Below are 15,940 nucleotides of genomic sequence, written 5' to 3'. Positions count from 1 at the left end.
CAGGATGATTGATGGCTTAGGTAGACTGATGACATTTAAACCGACTGGGTATGTTGTATGTATTTTATAATCGAAAACAAGGTCGACTCCGAGCCAAAGCCCGGCATTAAACCGAAGGAATAAGGAATAGGCTCCACGTAGTTGACTATTTGAGTCATTGCGGTGTCGGTAATGTCGCCATTGTCGATGTTGCATTAGGCTCCCCTCCTAGCATCTTCAATTATTATTGTAATTCTCCTTGTTATCGTTCACTTTCGACACATGCATATAGTAATATGCATCCCCGACCATAAGCGATCCATCTGTTATCCTTACCACCCTACCGGGCTAAATGCCTGCCTAGATACCTCTAGAATTAGTAACATTACCAGGGTTCTCTAGATCGCTCGCACAATGACGGTGCGTGAGACGTAACTTAATTTTATACTTTGGTCCTTAGTGAGCTTCTTTAGTGAGCTTCTTTAATGAACTTCCTGAAGTCTAATCGATGTGAAGGTCTAAAAATTTGTATACTGATAAGTATGCAAGCTAATGTCGCATCGTGCCCTTCTTCCAGGTCTCTTTAACGATCTTCCAGTACCGGTCGCCGTCAGTCCTCATGTGTGATACGTGTGGGCCATGTTCGAACATCTCTCTTCGTACCACTAGTCCCTTTGCCGCAGCGTGGTTTGCGTGCCTCTCTACGTGTCTCCAATCGACCATGACATCGGCTTTTCCATAGATATATGACCGGTTGGTTTGCTGGACAAGGTCTACGTCGTTATGGACCCTAGAATTGGCCGAAAGGAAATCCTCTCCGGATAGTATTTTCAAGGGACGGTACCAAATCCAAAACCAGAGCACAAGTATAGAGACGAATGGAGCGGCAACTGCACGAGCGACCAATCCAGAAAAGTTGACCATAAACACGCTATATACGGACGTAAACGAATAAACCCCTGGGCAAGAGTCGTACACTGCCGCATGAAGGGGAAAGGCGTAGCCTGTCTGAGCTCGGAATAACTGGTAGAGTGTCCGCGTCGTGGCTGAGCCACCGTTTGAGAATATATGCTATATTGATATTAGAATTCATGAATCACTTTAGAAGCTGCAAAGAGGTAAATGCGTACATACCACAAGGATTTCGGGTTGAGGTGGTGATGATGATAGAGTTCCCGAATCGATTAGGGAATGGAGGTAGACGAGAGCGGGATCAACGACTTTGCGTGTGAAAGATGCGGATACCGACTCTTTCAAGACGAATTTGACTAATAAGATTTTTGACGTGGGATAGATGGACTGGTAGTGTGTGATGTACTTGGCAATGTGTAAGTCTTGCGCATCCATCCACGACGCAATCAATATGAGTTTTGGAGTTTCTAGACTTGGACGGTGGGTGGTGATGATTGTCACGGGCTCATATAGGTATATAAAGGGCGATAGCTTCTTCATTATCAATAATAGTAACTTAACTCCGGGCGTGATGGGGATTCCGTTAGATACCGAGGTTCACGTTGTTAGGTCAGATGAGATGGAAATTAAGACGAGTAGGTGAATTGATGAGTTGGTGAGTGAGAGTGAGAGTAGGTAGAGTAGGTAATAAGTGAGTAAAAGGAAAACTATATCGACCTTCCAAGACGTGGAAACTACGGCCATGCTACACAAACAGTTTAAAGTTGAGTTGATATAATAGGTATGTACATACCTACCTACGATTATTATAGGACCTAGGAGTATCTAGGTACTCAGTACGTACAGTGATAGCGATCGGCAGTTTCGGTGTAATGCTTGTTCCGCTACAGCGCTGACCACCGCCCATAACGGCGATTCTAGCACCGACTAATCCGAGAGGCGGCGTATTAATTAAGCCACTGACATGGTGCATACGTGCAGGTGCAAGGTCGAGAAAAAATTTCTCTAATTCAATTACTTTTATACTCGATCCAATAGTCAACAGCCTTCTCGAGTAGATATAAAATAGATTAACTAACAACATCACTTCTCACATTTTTAAACATGTCACTCAACATGTACCTAACCTTACTCCTTTATATGAATACCCATTTATATTGCTTTATGTGTAGCTTAATTATATTTAACATAGGTAACTATAAATTGGTAGCCATTACTATCATATATGTGTATGGCCGACTGGAATATAGAAGTGCGTAGTACCTAGTGAATAACAATGATGCTAGACACTTGTATTAAGCGATGCGAATTAATTCACCGTATATGCTTGTTTCATACCTACTCGCCATAGCATGAGGAGACATAGACCTCACATCTGCTATTTGTGAGCAAGCACGGGTAGAGTGGACGCGAAGCAGGTTGCCCCCACATAGCATCAAGGCCTCTTTCATCTAATAAGTTACAATAAAAGTATCTACCTACCTACCTAGGCAATAGGTAACTATTCCCATAATTGTATATCCCTAATTAGTAGTTCGAAAGAGACATGTGACTTTCTATGACTATGATGTACAGGTATTAAGTATACCAATCAGCCAACTACGTGATATTCTATATTAACCTCTAGGTCAGCTCCTCCAAGCTTACTATTATATTCTCGTCCTATGTTGGCATTCTTGGTCCTTGTGGCTTTTGCATCTAATTATGTCATCTTGAATATCAGAAAAAACCATCATAAGATTTACTATGTTTATCACTACCCCTTTACTTGATATACGGAGATCTTAGTATGATGAGACGATAAACCCCTATATTTTCTCATATCTTCATCATATTCGTGTTCAGGGACTTGCCACTTAATCATCGAACTAGACTCTCTAGCCCAAAGAAATATCGAGACACTCTATTACGCCAGGAAATTCCGATTCAAGCTGGTGCCATCTTCTTTGCAAACCCTCATCATTCATTTTGGAATGCATCAAAAGACAATATCTTCGCGATCGCTTGACGTGATCACTGCCCATACCCTCCATATCGCGTTTATGCTTCAATAAAAATTCTACACTAAAAACTGCCTCTCTGGTCCGTTGATACCAGCTATTTTCGTCCGTTCTACAAGTTACTCTCATTATTGCCTGCGTAGAACTACGCGCAGGGCAACACTACTACTTACTACGAACCATGGCGTCTATGTGCTTGCCCGAAATCTTACTTATCCTTGGCAGAAAAGTAAGCAGGAAAGTGGAAACTTGCTTTATATAGCACTACTAACACGTTCACAGATCCATAACCGCAATACACTTTTCAACCTCTGTCTCGTGAGCAAGGCCTTCAATGAAATATTCTCAGGATACTACTACCAAGAAATCTCCTTCTGCGAACATAATGTCTGCTGGCTCTTCGACGTTTCTAAGTTTCCCCTGGTCGCCTCAAACAGAAGATGCCTTAAACATGTCAAACACTTTACGTTCTATGTCTACGTAAACAAAGATCTGAATACGGTCGACCCCATTCAAGCTGTCAGCCACCCAAGTAAGTCGTAACCGAGAATCTGTCGAATACTAAACAGATATAGATGCTAACCAAAGTAGACGAGATGTGCCAGAGTTTAACATGGTGGATACAAATTAGCAATAACTTAGCATATTTGTTACCTCTTATGCCACATCTGGAGAGTTTCACGTAAGTATTAAGTTGGATGAATACTAGAGGAGGCGAATATTCGTTAATATGCAATGCTAGGTGGGTTGGGTATCCTCTATATCACCGAATAGTCAAGAACCTACAAAAACACTACCCAGGCTTGAAGTCTCTCACAGTGGTGGAACCACAGAACCGCAATCTGAGACAGGATCAAAAAGTCAATTTCTTCCAAGTTCCCATTCACGCGCCAGATAGAGGCCAATGGGGGCTTCTAACCAATGGCAAAGGGGGAGTTCCGCTGCTGCCCCCATTCGGAAACCTCGAACGATTACACCTACATCATATATGGGGAATGGACCTAGGTCTCTGGCGAAACATGAGCGTACAGGTACTGATCAACTCACCGCGCTTGCTGGGCTTTTTGGTGTCTGGTTCGACCCGTTGGCGGCTCTCGCATCACGACATGCACCAAAATGACCCGGCGCTCCACCCAGCCCATTTCCTACGAGAGCTTTGCAAACGCTATCGCAAATCGGCCGGCAAGCCCCTATCTCTTAAATGTGTGCACCTGGGCCATTACATGTTCGTGTTGCGCGCTGGAAATAGCCCAAGACGATTTCGACCCGAATTTGCAGACGAGCACTAGAACGGCGGATGCCTGGACATGTTGGTAGACATGTCGAATGTACAGGAGTTGGTAATGGATTTAATCAATGATGGCAGATTTGGGGGTGACATCCCAGACGAATTCATTGGTCTTGACGATGTGTGTTGGTGGCAAACCGCGCCAGGCCCGACCCCGAAGTTGGAGAAACTCTTTGTCAGGATGCCGACCAGTTGGTTCGTGAGATGGGCCAAACGAATGGTTGAGACAGGGGCGCCCCTAAGGCGGATTAAAGTCAACGAGGCTGCGTTTCCTGGCACACCCCGCCACCCCTTGGACTGTGCTTGACAGTCCAACATTGCTGTCAACTGGACTAGCCTGCTCACCTGCAAGCCCAAGGAACCGATGTTCTTCAGGGCCAGTCGCCATGCGATTTCTTTCGACGAGACAACTGCCTGCAAGTCAATTCGATACCTTGCAACTGACTGCGAACCGTTCTGCGAAGACGTTAACATGCTTGCTTCTCGTATGCCCCAACTGGAGGGACTGTACATCATGAGTAAAAGTTCCAGTCAGGGCCGCATAGTCTTCTACGATGATCTTGGCGGAGACGTTGTAGACATCCAAAGGGAAAAACAAGAATGGAAAGAGATTGCTCGAAGTCTCGCTAATATCATCGGTGGCCTCAAGTATGTGGGAATCAACTCGGTTATCTGGCTAATCGACCGTACGTCAGGGATAGCCCTTTATGAGTTGGATCGAATGGAGAACGATCATGAGGCCCCCAACTTATTCAAGATTGAAATACCGTATGAGTTTGATGTCGCTCATGCGGCAAAATTCTGGGTAGCGAATCGGGTCAGAGATGATGATGAGCTGATGTAGGATTCATTAGTTTTGGGACAGGGTTGAGATGAAGATGGGGCAACAAGATATGCCTAATTCCTAGGTAATGTGTCTGGCATCCCGCGCGGTCTATACCAAGTAGCTTCTTGTAGCAGATAACATGATGAAATTACCATTCGTCATTTCCTTAGAAATTGAAGATATTCCAACCATAAAAGTACCTTGTAGCCTAAGAGTAAAACGGGGGCGAGATGACCTTTTATAAGGGCAATTACGATCTTCGATTTCTCAATACATTCCTACCTAGTGAATAAATAACCTCATCGTTTGTTCCAGACACGGAAGGTATCCGGTACAATGCTATTTAGGTAGGTAAGTACCTACTCGTTAGGCTTGACAGCGGCTTCACGACACCTAGCTCCTTACGCTATCTGTTCCTTTCGAGAGTTCTTCCCGATGGACAAGTTGGTAGCCATGTTGCGTTCGTGGCACCAGCCACTCGCAGTTCATTTCCGTCGGCAATAGTTGTGTCCGTTAATGATGCCGGCAGTGTTTTCAAGAGGGAAAAGAAGAAAACGGGCTTCGGGAGGAGTCGGTTGCGGATAGGCGGATTTTTGTATCAATTTGACGAATAAAGAATTGTCTTTTGCGGAAAGGTGCCAAGTAGCTCTGTCGGGACGGAGGACGGAAGTTGCGAATCTATTATGTAGGTGATTTGATCATTTGGTATTTGGTATTGGCATTGGCATTGGAAATGGTATTGAAATTGACATTGATGACTGAAGTCAAATACGGAATAAAATTAATCAACATTGAATATAATCAACACTGAATACAATATCGATTATCGAACGCTTTAAACCCCTTATCATTACCTAGTTCTTTCCATGACTTCTTTAATACTTCTTTAACTTCGTTAGGAGCTTCCTTTTGCCCCGCTGTCCCGACACAAAGCGGGTTGCCATTGTCGAATTAGAATAGACTGCTCGGGTGTTTAAGGTGCTTGTAGCTTTTTGCCTTGAGGGGTTCTCCCTGTCAATGCGGGGTGTTACCGGCTTCCCAGATTTAAGATTTTCGTGGGTAATTTTTTTTTAAAAAAAAGCTACCTACCAAGCTACCCCGGTTTTACGGTTTACCTTGGCTACCTTGATTCAAGCCCTGTTGCTTGTTCCTGAGAATCCCGGTGGTGTAACCCGGTAGGTACCCAGTAGCGGGCCAATGGCATTCCTAATAGTGACGGAATCTTCTGCATCATCACCGCAACTTTACTTTTGTTTTTCACTCTCGATCTTCTCCCCTTCTGCATGCAACACTACGTCCAATCCTTGAACTTGACGAATTACTACGTTGAGTAAGAAGGGAAAAAAAGAAGAAGAAAGATAAAAAGAAAAAGAAAAAAATAAAGAAATAAGAGAAAACAAAACATAGTCGGCTGTTCTCAGCACCTGATCAACTATAGTTCTGTCATATCCAATATCTATTGAATTCCTTTTCCCCGACGTCGACGTCGACATCGATATCACCTGTGAATACTATTGTTGCCAATCCTGTCAAATTCGTCTCCCATCATATACCTCACTAGAACTCTTTGCCTCAGAGCATGCTTCCCTTGCATACACCTACGATCTCGTTATATTGGAAAGTAGCAGGAAAACATGGCACCAAGAACTAACGGCCGTGCCGTCCAGGTAGAGGACACCAAGATTTGCGTAGTCATGGTTGGTCTGCCTGCACGTGGGAAGAGTTACATAGCACAAAAAGGTATCACCTCCTCAATACCATGCCAGATTACGAATCTTTTGTGAAACCTCCCAAGACTCTTTAGCATTTCCAAATACTGACCTATCTCACTCGCCCTCTAAAGCCCAGCGTTATCTCCAATGGCTCTCGATCGATGCCAAGACCTTCAACGTCGGCAATTATCGGCGTCACGATGCCCCCCAACCGTCGGCGGACTTCTTCGATATTAGCAATGCGGAGGGCGAACAGAAACGTCGAGTCGCTGCGGAGGCTGCCATCGCTGATATGCTGGGCTGGTTCCGACAGGGTGGTATAATTGGGATCCTCGATGCCACGAACTCAACAAAGGAGCGACGAAAATGGGTATACGACACGCTGATGCAGGAGGGCATCGAAGTGTTGTTTGTCGAGTCCAAGTGCGATGACGAGAGCCTCATCATGGCCAACGTTCGAGACGTCAAGACCACCAGTCCCGACTATAAGGGGCAGGATCCGGAAAAGGCTGCTTTGGATTTTCGCAATCGGATAAAGAACTACGAGAAGGTGTACAAGACCATCGACGCAGACGGCGACGAGAACCAATATACCTACTTGAAGATTATGGATGTTGGTGCTCAGGTGATCATCAACCGCATACAAGACTATCTTCAGAGCCGGGTTGTTTATTACCTGATGAACCTACATATCCGACCGCGTTCGGTTTGGCTTTCGAGACACGGCGAATCGTTATACAATCTTTACGGGAGAATTGGTGGCGATGCCGACCTCTCTCCGCGAGGGCATCAATATGCCAAGAAGTTACCTGACCTAGTCCGGCAATCTGTCGGTGTGAGTTGAATCGTCCGTGGGTTTCATTCAACCAAGATGTCAATTAACGTGTTTCCCGTAGGATGATCGACCCCTTACGGTATGGACTTCGACCTTAAAGCGCACGATACAGACGGCGCGTTTCCTCCCCGAGAACTACAACCAACTGCAGTGGAAGGCATTGGACGAGCTTGACGCGGGCGTCTGCGATGGCATGACCTACCAAGAGATCAAGGACGTGTACCCGGAGGACTTCGTGGCACGCGACGAGGACAAGTACAATTACCGTTATCGTGGCGGTGAGTCGTACCGAGATGTCGTTATCCGCCTCGAACCCATTATTATGGAACTCGAGCGGTCGGAAGATATTCTCATAGTCACCCACCAGGCCATCCTCCGCTGCATCTACGCGTATTTCATGAAGAAGGACCAGTCGCGCAGTCCTTGGATGAACGTGCCTCTTCACTGTCTCATCAAGCTAACCCCGCGCGCGTACGGAACGGACGAGGAGAGGTATCAAGCTGATATTCCCGCCGTGAGCACGTGGCGCGGCAAGGGCAGCACCGCCAAACACGAGGACCCCGTCCCCGAGGCGAACTTGGGATATACCCCCACAGCAGCCGTCCATTAAGCTTGATTTCCTAGTCCGGCTAGCTTGTCAGCGCTTAGGAATAGCAGCGGTGACGGTGGTAACGGTAACGGTGGCGGTGACGGTGGCGAAACGACGTAACAATATGCATAGGCGATGGGATCAGGGGAACGACGGGCGTCAAATGGCAACATTGCTATTACTTAAGTACCTAGACGAGATGACCCGGCGAGCTGTACCTCTGAAAGGCGCATTGACGAAGGAATTATACATGTATCGGGTTTTGGTTTGCTCTCTGTTTAATATTGGTAGCCGGCTTTCGTGGATAAAAAGAAATTCGCTGCATATTTTAATATAAAGTGGGGGTGGGCTGCTCGCATAAGATGAGATGAGATGAAATTCGTGCCCGAGTGTATGTATATTTATTCCGCGGGACACCGAATTGATCGATGATGATGGACCATGGTTAAGAGAATAAGTCCGGCGATTCCTCGTTTCTACCTCTATTTCTATCACCATCTATGAATATGTACTAACAGATACCTACCACTTGGATGAAGTAACTTTCTATATACGGAGAATTTACTGGGAAGGAAATGTTTCTTTAGTTGAGAGGTATGTATCAGCCCCTATTTCACGTACAGCAGTCACGTTACGGATAGGTACCTAATTACTAAAATATTTTGGCAGTTGAAGCAACTGTGATTGATTGGTTGAAGGGCTGATCGCGCGATGTTTAGTTTTTTTGGTTTCCCCTCTCAACATCCTTCATATACCCATATACACCATACCGCCAGCGCCTTGGATGCGAAGGTAAGACACAGTATATTATACACTTCTGTTATATAAATACACGCACATAGATATATAACCTTTCTTTGATAGTGTCCAAACTTAATCAGCTCACCGAACCACCCAATGCATCTTAACTCTAGGAGTATGTACCTAGTAGTTATATGAGAGCATGCTAGCAGACGTCGTAGTCAGGCAAGCCAGCGCCCTGGTAGACGAAACCAGCCTGCCACTGAGGCACGTCCTGGCTAACTATGGTGCCGATCTGACCGTTGGCAACGCATAGTGCCTCGGCCGAGATGAGCTGGTTGCCGATGAAATTGGTGTCCGTGCTTAGGGTCTGGCACAGCGAACAGAAGAAGCCCCAACACGTGCCGTATTGGAAGGTGAGGCACGCGTTGGACGTTATCGTGATGGGCTGGTCTAGCGCAAATACTTCGTTGATGATGTTGTTGCAGTCGGAGTCACCAGGTGCAGGGCTCTAGAGGAAAAGGGGTTATTGTTAACGGATGAAAGAGTAAATGTGAAGTGAGAGTTGAATAGACAACTTCATTCTACAGGCCTAGGAAACGCAGCTGAGATGGAAAGAAAACGAACCGAGTTCCTGCACTCATAAAAGGCATTGGCCGCACGCGGCGATAGAGAGGGGCTCCCGGGAAGCTGCTTCAAGTTCACATTATCCAACTTGAGCGATGGTTGAACAGTGATAACGGCGAGTCCGTCAGAAGGCTGCGGCCGTCGTGCTTGTCGTTGGGTACGACCTGATCCCTCCACCACAGATGCCGCAAGGCTAGTGATCAGAGTGAGGAAGAAGGCTGGTTTCATTGTGGTAGGAAGTTGAATTGCGTGGCGAGGAATGATCGACGCGAGTTACGAGTCCCCGGGAGCTGGTACGAGATTCACTCCAGCTGGAAGAAAAGACGCATGCTTTTTATATTGTTTCCCGCGGGCATATAATGCTTGGCTCGCAGACAAGCAGTGAGTATATGGGGATATACTCCGATAGACGTGGTAACCTCAAGCCTTGGGACCTGCCAGATGAGGGATTGGGCGTTCTCGCCCCGATGGGTAGATAATATCCTACGGTCGAGACCTGATCACAGCTCAGCTCGTGGTCGATCCGGAGACTGGTCGTGATGCTCACAACCATGTCCCTTCCAGGCGTTGGATATGCCGAGCGTGCCACTACGGATCCTCCTGACCTAAGCTTCGGGGGTCCTAGCATCGTCCAATGAGCTGGGGCTTGCTCAGCAGCTTGTAAGGCGCCGAGCTCCACCTCAGCCGTTGCTATCACATTCCCACGCCATGCCCATACGACGCTCTCCCAGAGTTTGCCGGACAGTTCCGCGCATCGGCCATGATACGACATGGCCCAAGCGATATCTTGAGCTTACTGACGCCTCACAGCTACCGCATCGAGACGCCCCTTCGTAACGGTGTCACATTACATTGTAACGTGGTACTAACAACCAAGCCCAATAAGACCATGGGACGGGAATGGGACGCGAGAGGGGAAAGGAGTGCAGTTGAGCCGATGAAGGTAAGCCTGATCTATTGCTACTAGATGGGAAGGTTGAGGCTCGTGGAGACGGAGAATAGGGGTAGTGGCTTATTTTCATTACTGGCGAATAGATGATTTCACACAATACCTACCTACGTATAACCAAAACCGCCCGGGAATCACAAAATGGATATGATATAAACTCGTCTAGAGTAACCTGGGTCCTGGGTAGCGGATACGCTTCTCTGCACCGAATCTCTCCCTTAATCTAGTTGAGAGCGATTATTGGGTCCAGAGATACCGAGCAGACCAGGCATCAATCTATCTCACGTCGGTCATAAGGTAGAGCTGCAAGACGAAGTGGTACCGAGGTCCTAATTTAAACGAAGTGATGATTCCACGGGTATGACCCTTAAGGGGGGCAATATACATCTTCAAAGACAACAGGCGCGTGGACAACTGGTATGGGGGGTTCTATCGCGAGCCAGAACTTAGAAGAGTAGGATAGATTTTAGCCGCGGATTTATCCAGTGCAACGGTATGCAGCTGTAATGCAGCTTACCACGACCTCAGATTCAAGAAAGTTTCCGGCAATTTATAAATGCGTGGGACAAGAACCCGGCAGCCTGGAGGGTGGAGGGATTCTGTAGGTAATTAAATCAAGGACAGAAACCGGTATTGCCTTCATTTAGGACATGCGTTTAATATCTACAGCTGAAGGGGTCCAGAGCCAAGAGCATTATCGACTGGGTATGGAGTGAGTTATACGAAGAGCAATGAGAGCAAAGATGAATTTTGATTTATTGATTATTCTGGGGGGAGTAGGGAGGGCAAACGGAGAATAGGTAACTCAACCAAGGATGAGGAAGTCATGATATGTAACGATGAGAGATATATTCATAAGAAAGACTAGTAATATTAAGGAGATTGAAATTTTAATTATTGTTTTTTCTTCTTCTTCTTCTTCCACATACTGAAGGTGAGTTGAAGGAATAGTTGAAGAAATATGTATGAAGAACCTTGAAGTAGTACCTACTAGGTAGTGAAGGGCATGAAGGGCACGAAGGGTCCTAAGTACAGAGTACTTCATAGTGGCTTGGGCTGGGTGGCTGGACAATTAGCGCACGGACCACAATATTAGCGGGGGAAATGGTATCCACTTCCGTTTATCAGACATTTTTTCCTATATCGATAAGCAAAAAAATTCCCAGGAGCGTGATTGACTCTGAACAAAAAGATTGAACATTTATCCAACCCACTTCTATCTAAAGGTTGTAATTCAGCAATCTTGATACCACCAATTATTGCCCACATCCCCAGACAAGATGGATTCAACCAAGCTTAGCAAGAAGAGGAAACTCAAGGATGCAAGCGGCGATAAAGTGTCCAAGAAGTCAAAAACACCCTCTTTCAAGACGCCTAAGTCAAAGAAGTTGAAGCGAGTCGCCGAACCCTCGAGCGACGAACCCGAGCCGGAAGATGAGGCTGAGATTGAAGGACGGATTGAAGAACAAATTGAAGAACAGATTGAAGGCCAGATTGAAAAACAGGCCGAGGAGCAAAACGCAAGCGACTTGGAAGGTAGCGGCTTGGAGGATGATGTTGAAGAAACATCCGAATTGAACAAGAGAGTAGAAGCAGCCAATGCCGAAGATGACGATGCTGGCCAAAGTAACCAGAACACCGACTTACCTACCGACAGCGCCATCTCGGCCCTACAGAATGCCATAGGTTCCGATGCCCAGAACTTTGCCGACTTGAATCTATCCGAGAAGACGACGAAGGCTATCAAGGAGGATATGGGCTTCGAAAAGATGACTACCATACAACGGAGGGCCATCCCACCCTTGCTCGCGGGCCGCGACGTGCTCGGCGCCGCAAAGACTGGAAGTGGGAAGACTTTGGCTTTCTTGATTCCTGCCGTTGAAATGCTGAGCGCTCTTCGATTTAAGCCGCGAAACGGAACTGGTGTTATCGTTGTCTCTCCCACCAGAGAGCTGGCTCTACAGATATTCGGTGTCGCGCGCGAACTGATGGCGCATCACTCCCAAACCTACGGCATAGTCATCGGGGGAGCAAATCGTAGAGCTGAGGCCGACAAGTTATCTAAAGGAGTGAATCTTATCATTGCGACCCCAGGAAGGCTTCTGGATCACCTGCAAAATACCCCCTTCGTCTTCAAGAACTTGAAGTCCCTTATCATCGACGAGGCCGACCGGATATTAGAAATAGGGTTCGAAGATGAGATGCGCCAGATCATCAAGATATTACCCAACGAGGGTAGACAGACCATGCTCTTCTCCGCCACCCAGACGACCAAGGTCGAAGATCTCGCCAGGATTTCCCTGAGGCCGGGTCCTCTTTACATAAACGTTGACGAAGAGAGCGCCAGCTCTACAGTTGCCGGACTTGAGCAGGGCTACGTTACGTGCGACGCCGACAAGCGATTCCTTCTTCTCTTCTCATTCTTGAAGCGAAATCTGAAGAAGAAAGTCATCGTCTTCTTCTCCAGTTGCGCGAGCGTAAACTATTACGCCGAACTTCTCAATTACATCGATCTGTAAGTTGACCTGGCCGAATCTTAATTCGCTATAAGCCACCAACAAATCACCCATGAATCGTCGATGAAATACTAATACACGTCTAGGCCTTGCCTCTCTCTTCACGGGAAGCAGAAGCAGCAGAAGCGGACGAACACGTTCTTCGAATTCTGCAACGCCAAAACCGGCATTCTTCTATGCACAGACGTGGCTGCTCGTGGTTTAGATGTAAGTCGAGGCCGGCACGCCGATCCTGCAGGACTAGGTAGCTAATAATCATGGTACAGATCCCAGCAGTTGATTACATAGTGCAATTCGATCCGCCTGACGATCCCCGCGATTACATTCACCGGGTCGGTCGAACCGCGCGCGGCGCAAACTCCAAAGGCCGCAGTCTCCTCTTCCTGCAGCCTCACGAACTCGCCTTCTTGTCCCACTTAAAGGAAGCCAAGGTACCGGTGCTCGAGTATGAGTTCCCGGCGAAGAAGGTGCTCAACGTTTCTTCGCAACTTGAGAAGCTCATATCTCAGAACTACTATCTCAACCAGAGTGCCAAAGACGGTTACCGGTCTTATCTGCACGCCTACGCGAGCCACAGCTTGCGTTCAGTATTTGATATTCATAAGCTGGATCTAGCAAAGATTGCTAAGAGTTTTGGCTTCTCTACCCCTCCTCGGATCGACCTTACATTAGGCGCAAGTATGAGCAGAGATAAGAAGACGCAGGGAAGAAGGGGTTACGGAAGTCAGCCGCGGCAGGGTCAGAAGTTCAGCAAGAGGCGGTAGCATTGTTACCTATGCTGGAATAGGAATTCGATCAATTAGGAGTTTTCGACCGTGGTTTTGCTTGTTATGATATACCAGCTTCGTATGTTTACATAGGTCCATGACACGGACGTGTACGAAAATAGACGATACACTCGAGAATTTCACGAAGCATTTTCATGCGATGCGATTCCCTACCTAGGCAGCTAGGTACCTACCTACTTACTTACTTACCTATCTAGTTAATTGTATATCCGCCATCAACTACCAAGGCGTGACCTTGTATAAAAGAGGCCTGGCTCGAACATAGAAATAAAACAGCATCGGCTACCTCTTCCGGTGTCCCCATTCTCCGCATGGGTGCAATGTCGATCGCTGGTCTCAGTCTCTCCGTAACCTCAGTCGATCCTGTCGTCATCGGCGTCTCGATCACGCCCGGACATACGCAATTCACCCTTATCCCGTCCTGCGAGTAATCGATCGCATCAGACCGCGTCATATTTATCACTGCAGCCTTTGAGGCGCAATAGATTGCTTTTTTTTTTTTCAAGTAGTTAGTACACACACGTAAATTAAAACATCGCCCTGCCCAATGCCTATAGGTCCAGGTGAGGTACAAGGGACACTTACATGCAGTCGGTCGTGCGACAAGACCAAGCTGGCTCGCAATATTGACCACGGCACCTCTCTGGCCCGGATGCGCATCCAACGGTTCCTGCACCAGCATTTGCGCCAACGCTGCCCGCGACACGAGCCACACACCCTTCCAATTGACCCCCACCACGCGCTCATACTCGGCCAGCGGCGCCTCGTGCGTACGCAGCGAAGCTCCTAGGATCCCGGCGCAATGCACGGAGTAGTCGAGACGTGAGAACCGGGCCACGATCTCGGCGGTAAAGGATTTGACGAACGACTCGCTTGTTACGTCGCCTTCGCGCGTTAGGACCTGCGCGCGGGGGTTGACAGATAGGATGGCGGATTTGGTTTGCGCGAGGGTTTGCGGGTTGAGGTCCGTGATAGCGAGGTGGACGCATCCGGACCGCGCGAAGCCTCGAGCAACGGCGGCGCCGATTCCTGGTCGGGCACTAATATGAGTATTACAGTATTGTGATGACGATTATACGTTCCGGAATTATGAGATAAGTAGGTACCTGTACCACCAGCTCCGGTGATGAAAGCGACGCCAGGGAGCTTGAAGATTCCTAATGCCATTTAGATACACCTAAGTCTAAACACGCCTTTATATTAGGATGACGGATGACTGCGATATTATGATCGTGTTATTCATCAAGTATGTAGTAGTAGGTATGGTGTTGTATACATCCATGGATCCTCTATAGCCCCCATTCTTCCTTTGATAGGGAATGTGTCTGTCCCATTTCTCTAACAGTCGTTATCTCTACCATGTAACTCCAGTTAACCTACTTGGGACACGGGTATATGAAGATTTCAAGAATTCTCCCCCGAGATACGGCATAATACAGATTATGAGCAACATGTCTTCGAAGCATAAGCTCTACAATAAGACGACAACTCATGGTACAATAAGGCAATATGGTAAGATTTGGAGAAAAACCGGAGTACCTTGGTTAGTAACGGTTATTCAGGGAATAACGCCTTGGTGCTATATAATAACCGAGAGGAGAACGAGATGTCTCCGTTTCTCGTCCTCTCTTTTTTACACACCTGGTACACACCTAATACACATCTTGAATAAATAACGGGGAGAAGGAAAAGGAGAAGGAAAAACGAAAGAAATAAAAGCCGGAATTTGAAACTTCGCATAGTTAGGTCGAAATACGACCACGACTTGATATTCAACATGACTATAACCATGATGATCGCCTACCTAAAAGATTCCAACTTCGACATGGAATATTATCTCCAACGCCATCTACCCATGGTCACTCCTTTATGGAAACCATTTGGCATGGGGACTTTTCGGACCATGGCACCGACGGACGAACGAAGCCCATACGCCATGTTGACTCAGATTGAGTGGCCCGATATGGACGCGTTTAATAGAGCACAAGTTGGAACGCCGGCGGAAACAAGCCAGAAGTTTATGGAGGATATTAAGAATTTTACGGACAAGGACCCCGTGATCTGGTTCATGGAGAATAAAGCTAGCGATGCATAAGGGCGAAGATGAGCGAGCGCATGGATGTAAAGGAAGACGGGAGGTTAGGGGATATACTTACCTACCTACCTACCTACCTACCT

General features: G+C 47.1%; 8 protein-coding genes across 8 annotated transcripts; 5 read left to right on the top strand and 3 right to left on the bottom strand.

Moving 5' to 3' along the window:
- Positions 1-361: 361 nt before the first annotated feature.
- On the bottom strand, positions 362-1,649 carry GGS22DRAFT_103533 (uncharacterized protein). Its single transcript, XM_047957744.1, has 2 exons — positions 1,114-1,649; positions 362-1,050 (listed from the first exon to the last, which is right to left on the bottom strand). The coding sequence occupies exons 1-2, from the start codon at positions 1,429-1,431 to the stop codon at positions 529-531; spliced, it is 840 nt and encodes a 279-aa protein (XP_047813697.1). The 5' UTR covers positions 1,432-1,649; the 3' UTR covers positions 362-528.
- A 1,423-nt stretch (positions 1,650-3,072) lies between these two features.
- GGS22DRAFT_193843 (uncharacterized protein) lies at positions 3,073-4,180 on the top strand (the record flags this gene model as incomplete). The annotated part of the gene is made up of 4 exons (XM_047965426.1): positions 3,073-3,120; positions 3,174-3,423; positions 3,483-3,573; positions 3,634-4,180. The coding sequence occupies 4 exons, from the start codon at positions 3,073-3,075 to the stop codon at positions 4,178-4,180; spliced, it is 936 nt and encodes a 311-aa protein (XP_047813696.1).
- A 30-nt stretch (positions 4,181-4,210) lies between these two features.
- On the top strand, positions 4,211-5,023 carry GGS22DRAFT_193842 (uncharacterized protein; the record flags this gene model as incomplete). The annotated part of the gene is made up of 2 exons (XM_047965425.1): positions 4,211-4,378; positions 4,490-5,023. 2 exons carry the CDS (start codon positions 4,211-4,213, stop codon positions 5,021-5,023), a joined length of 702 nt encoding a protein of 233 aa, XP_047813695.1.
- A 1,162-nt stretch (positions 5,024-6,185) lies between these two features.
- Positions 6,186-8,528, top strand: GGS22DRAFT_176580 (bifunctional 6-phosphofructo-2-kinase/fructose-2,6-bisphosphate 2-phosphatase). Its single transcript, XM_047963426.1, has 3 exons — positions 6,186-6,745; positions 6,849-7,552; positions 7,614-8,528. The coding sequence occupies exons 1-3, from the start codon at positions 6,640-6,642 to the stop codon at positions 8,160-8,162; spliced, it is 1,359 nt and encodes a 452-aa protein (XP_047813694.1). The 5' UTR covers positions 6,186-6,639; the 3' UTR covers positions 8,163-8,528.
- Positions 8,529-9,087: 559 nt separating this feature from the next.
- Positions 9,088-10,281, bottom strand: GGS22DRAFT_193840 (uncharacterized protein; the record flags this gene model as incomplete). Its single annotated transcript, XM_047965424.1, has 3 exons — positions 9,088-9,393; positions 9,510-9,702; positions 9,911-10,281. The coding sequence occupies 3 exons, from the start codon at positions 10,279-10,281 to the stop codon at positions 9,088-9,090; spliced, it is 870 nt and encodes a 289-aa protein (XP_047813693.1).
- Positions 10,282-11,656: 1,375 nt separating this feature from the next.
- GGS22DRAFT_103471 (ATP-dependent RNA helicase HAS1) lies at positions 11,657-13,847 on the top strand. The gene is made up of 3 exons (XM_047957743.1): positions 11,657-12,973; positions 13,061-13,181; positions 13,241-13,847. Exons 1-3 carry the CDS (start codon positions 11,739-11,741, stop codon positions 13,736-13,738), a joined length of 1,854 nt encoding a protein of 617 aa, XP_047813692.1. The 5' UTR covers positions 11,657-11,738; the 3' UTR covers positions 13,739-13,847.
- A 108-nt stretch (positions 13,848-13,955) lies between these two features.
- Positions 13,956-14,929, bottom strand: GGS22DRAFT_182757 (NAD(P)-binding protein; the record flags this gene model as incomplete). The annotated part of the gene is made up of 3 exons (XM_047964007.1): positions 13,956-14,251; positions 14,348-14,791; positions 14,869-14,929. The coding sequence occupies 3 exons, from the start codon at positions 14,927-14,929 to the stop codon at positions 13,956-13,958; spliced, it is 801 nt and encodes a 266-aa protein (XP_047813691.1).
- Positions 14,930-15,409: 480 nt separating this feature from the next.
- Positions 15,410-15,939, top strand: GGS22DRAFT_176572 (uncharacterized protein). Its single transcript, XM_047963425.1, has one exon. It carries the CDS (start codon positions 15,540-15,542, stop codon positions 15,855-15,857), a length of 318 nt encoding a protein of 105 aa, XP_047813690.1. The 5' UTR covers positions 15,410-15,539; the 3' UTR covers positions 15,858-15,939.
- Position 15,940: the final 1 nt, after the last annotated feature.

Source organism: Annulohypoxylon maeteangense (genome assembly GCF_022496945.1).
Source record: "Annulohypoxylon maeteangense strain CBS 123835 unplaced genomic scaffold GGS22scaffold_37, whole genome shotgun sequence".
In the NCBI taxonomy this organism is placed as follows: Eukaryota; Fungi; Ascomycota; class Sordariomycetes; order Xylariales; family Hypoxylaceae; genus Annulohypoxylon; species Annulohypoxylon maeteangense.
The sequence above is the reverse complement of the archived record's forward strand: the minus strand, read 5'-3'. Positions and strand labels throughout refer to the sequence as shown.

Bases quoted from the DNA above. Each gene is read 5' to 3' on its own strand.
- GGS22DRAFT_103471 (XM_047957743.1), top strand. From the start codon at position 11,739: ATGGATTCAACCAAGCTTAGCAAGAAGAGGAAACTCAAGGATGCAAGC. The intron at 12,974-13,060 runs GTAAGTTGACCT...ATACACGTCTAG, and splicing joins CTTCTCAATTACATCGATCT to GCCTTGCCTCTCTCTTCACG. The intron at 13,182-13,240 runs GTAAGTCGAGGC...ATCATGGTACAG, and splicing joins TGGCTGCTCGTGGTTTAGAT to ATCCCAGCAGTTGATTACAT.
- GGS22DRAFT_103533 (XM_047957744.1), bottom strand. From the start codon at position 1,431: ATGAAGAAGCTATCGCCCTTTATATACCTATATGAGCCCGTGACAATC. The intron at 1,051-1,113 runs GTATGTACGCAT...ATATCAATATAG, and splicing joins CTCAACCCGAAATCCTTGTG to CATATATTCTCAAACGGTGG.
- GGS22DRAFT_176580 (XM_047963426.1), top strand. From the start codon at position 6,640: ATGGCACCAAGAACTAACGGCCGTGCCGTCCAGGTAGAGGACACCAAG. The intron at 6,746-6,848 runs GTATCACCTCCT...CGCCCTCTAAAG, and splicing joins GAGTTACATAGCACAAAAAG to CCCAGCGTTATCTCCAATGG. The intron at 7,553-7,613 runs GTGAGTTGAATC...TGTTTCCCGTAG, and splicing joins TAGTCCGGCAATCTGTCGGT to GATGATCGACCCCTTACGGT.
- GGS22DRAFT_176572 (XM_047963425.1), top strand. From the start codon at position 15,540: ATGACTATAACCATGATGATCGCCTACCTAAAAGATTCCAACTTCGAC.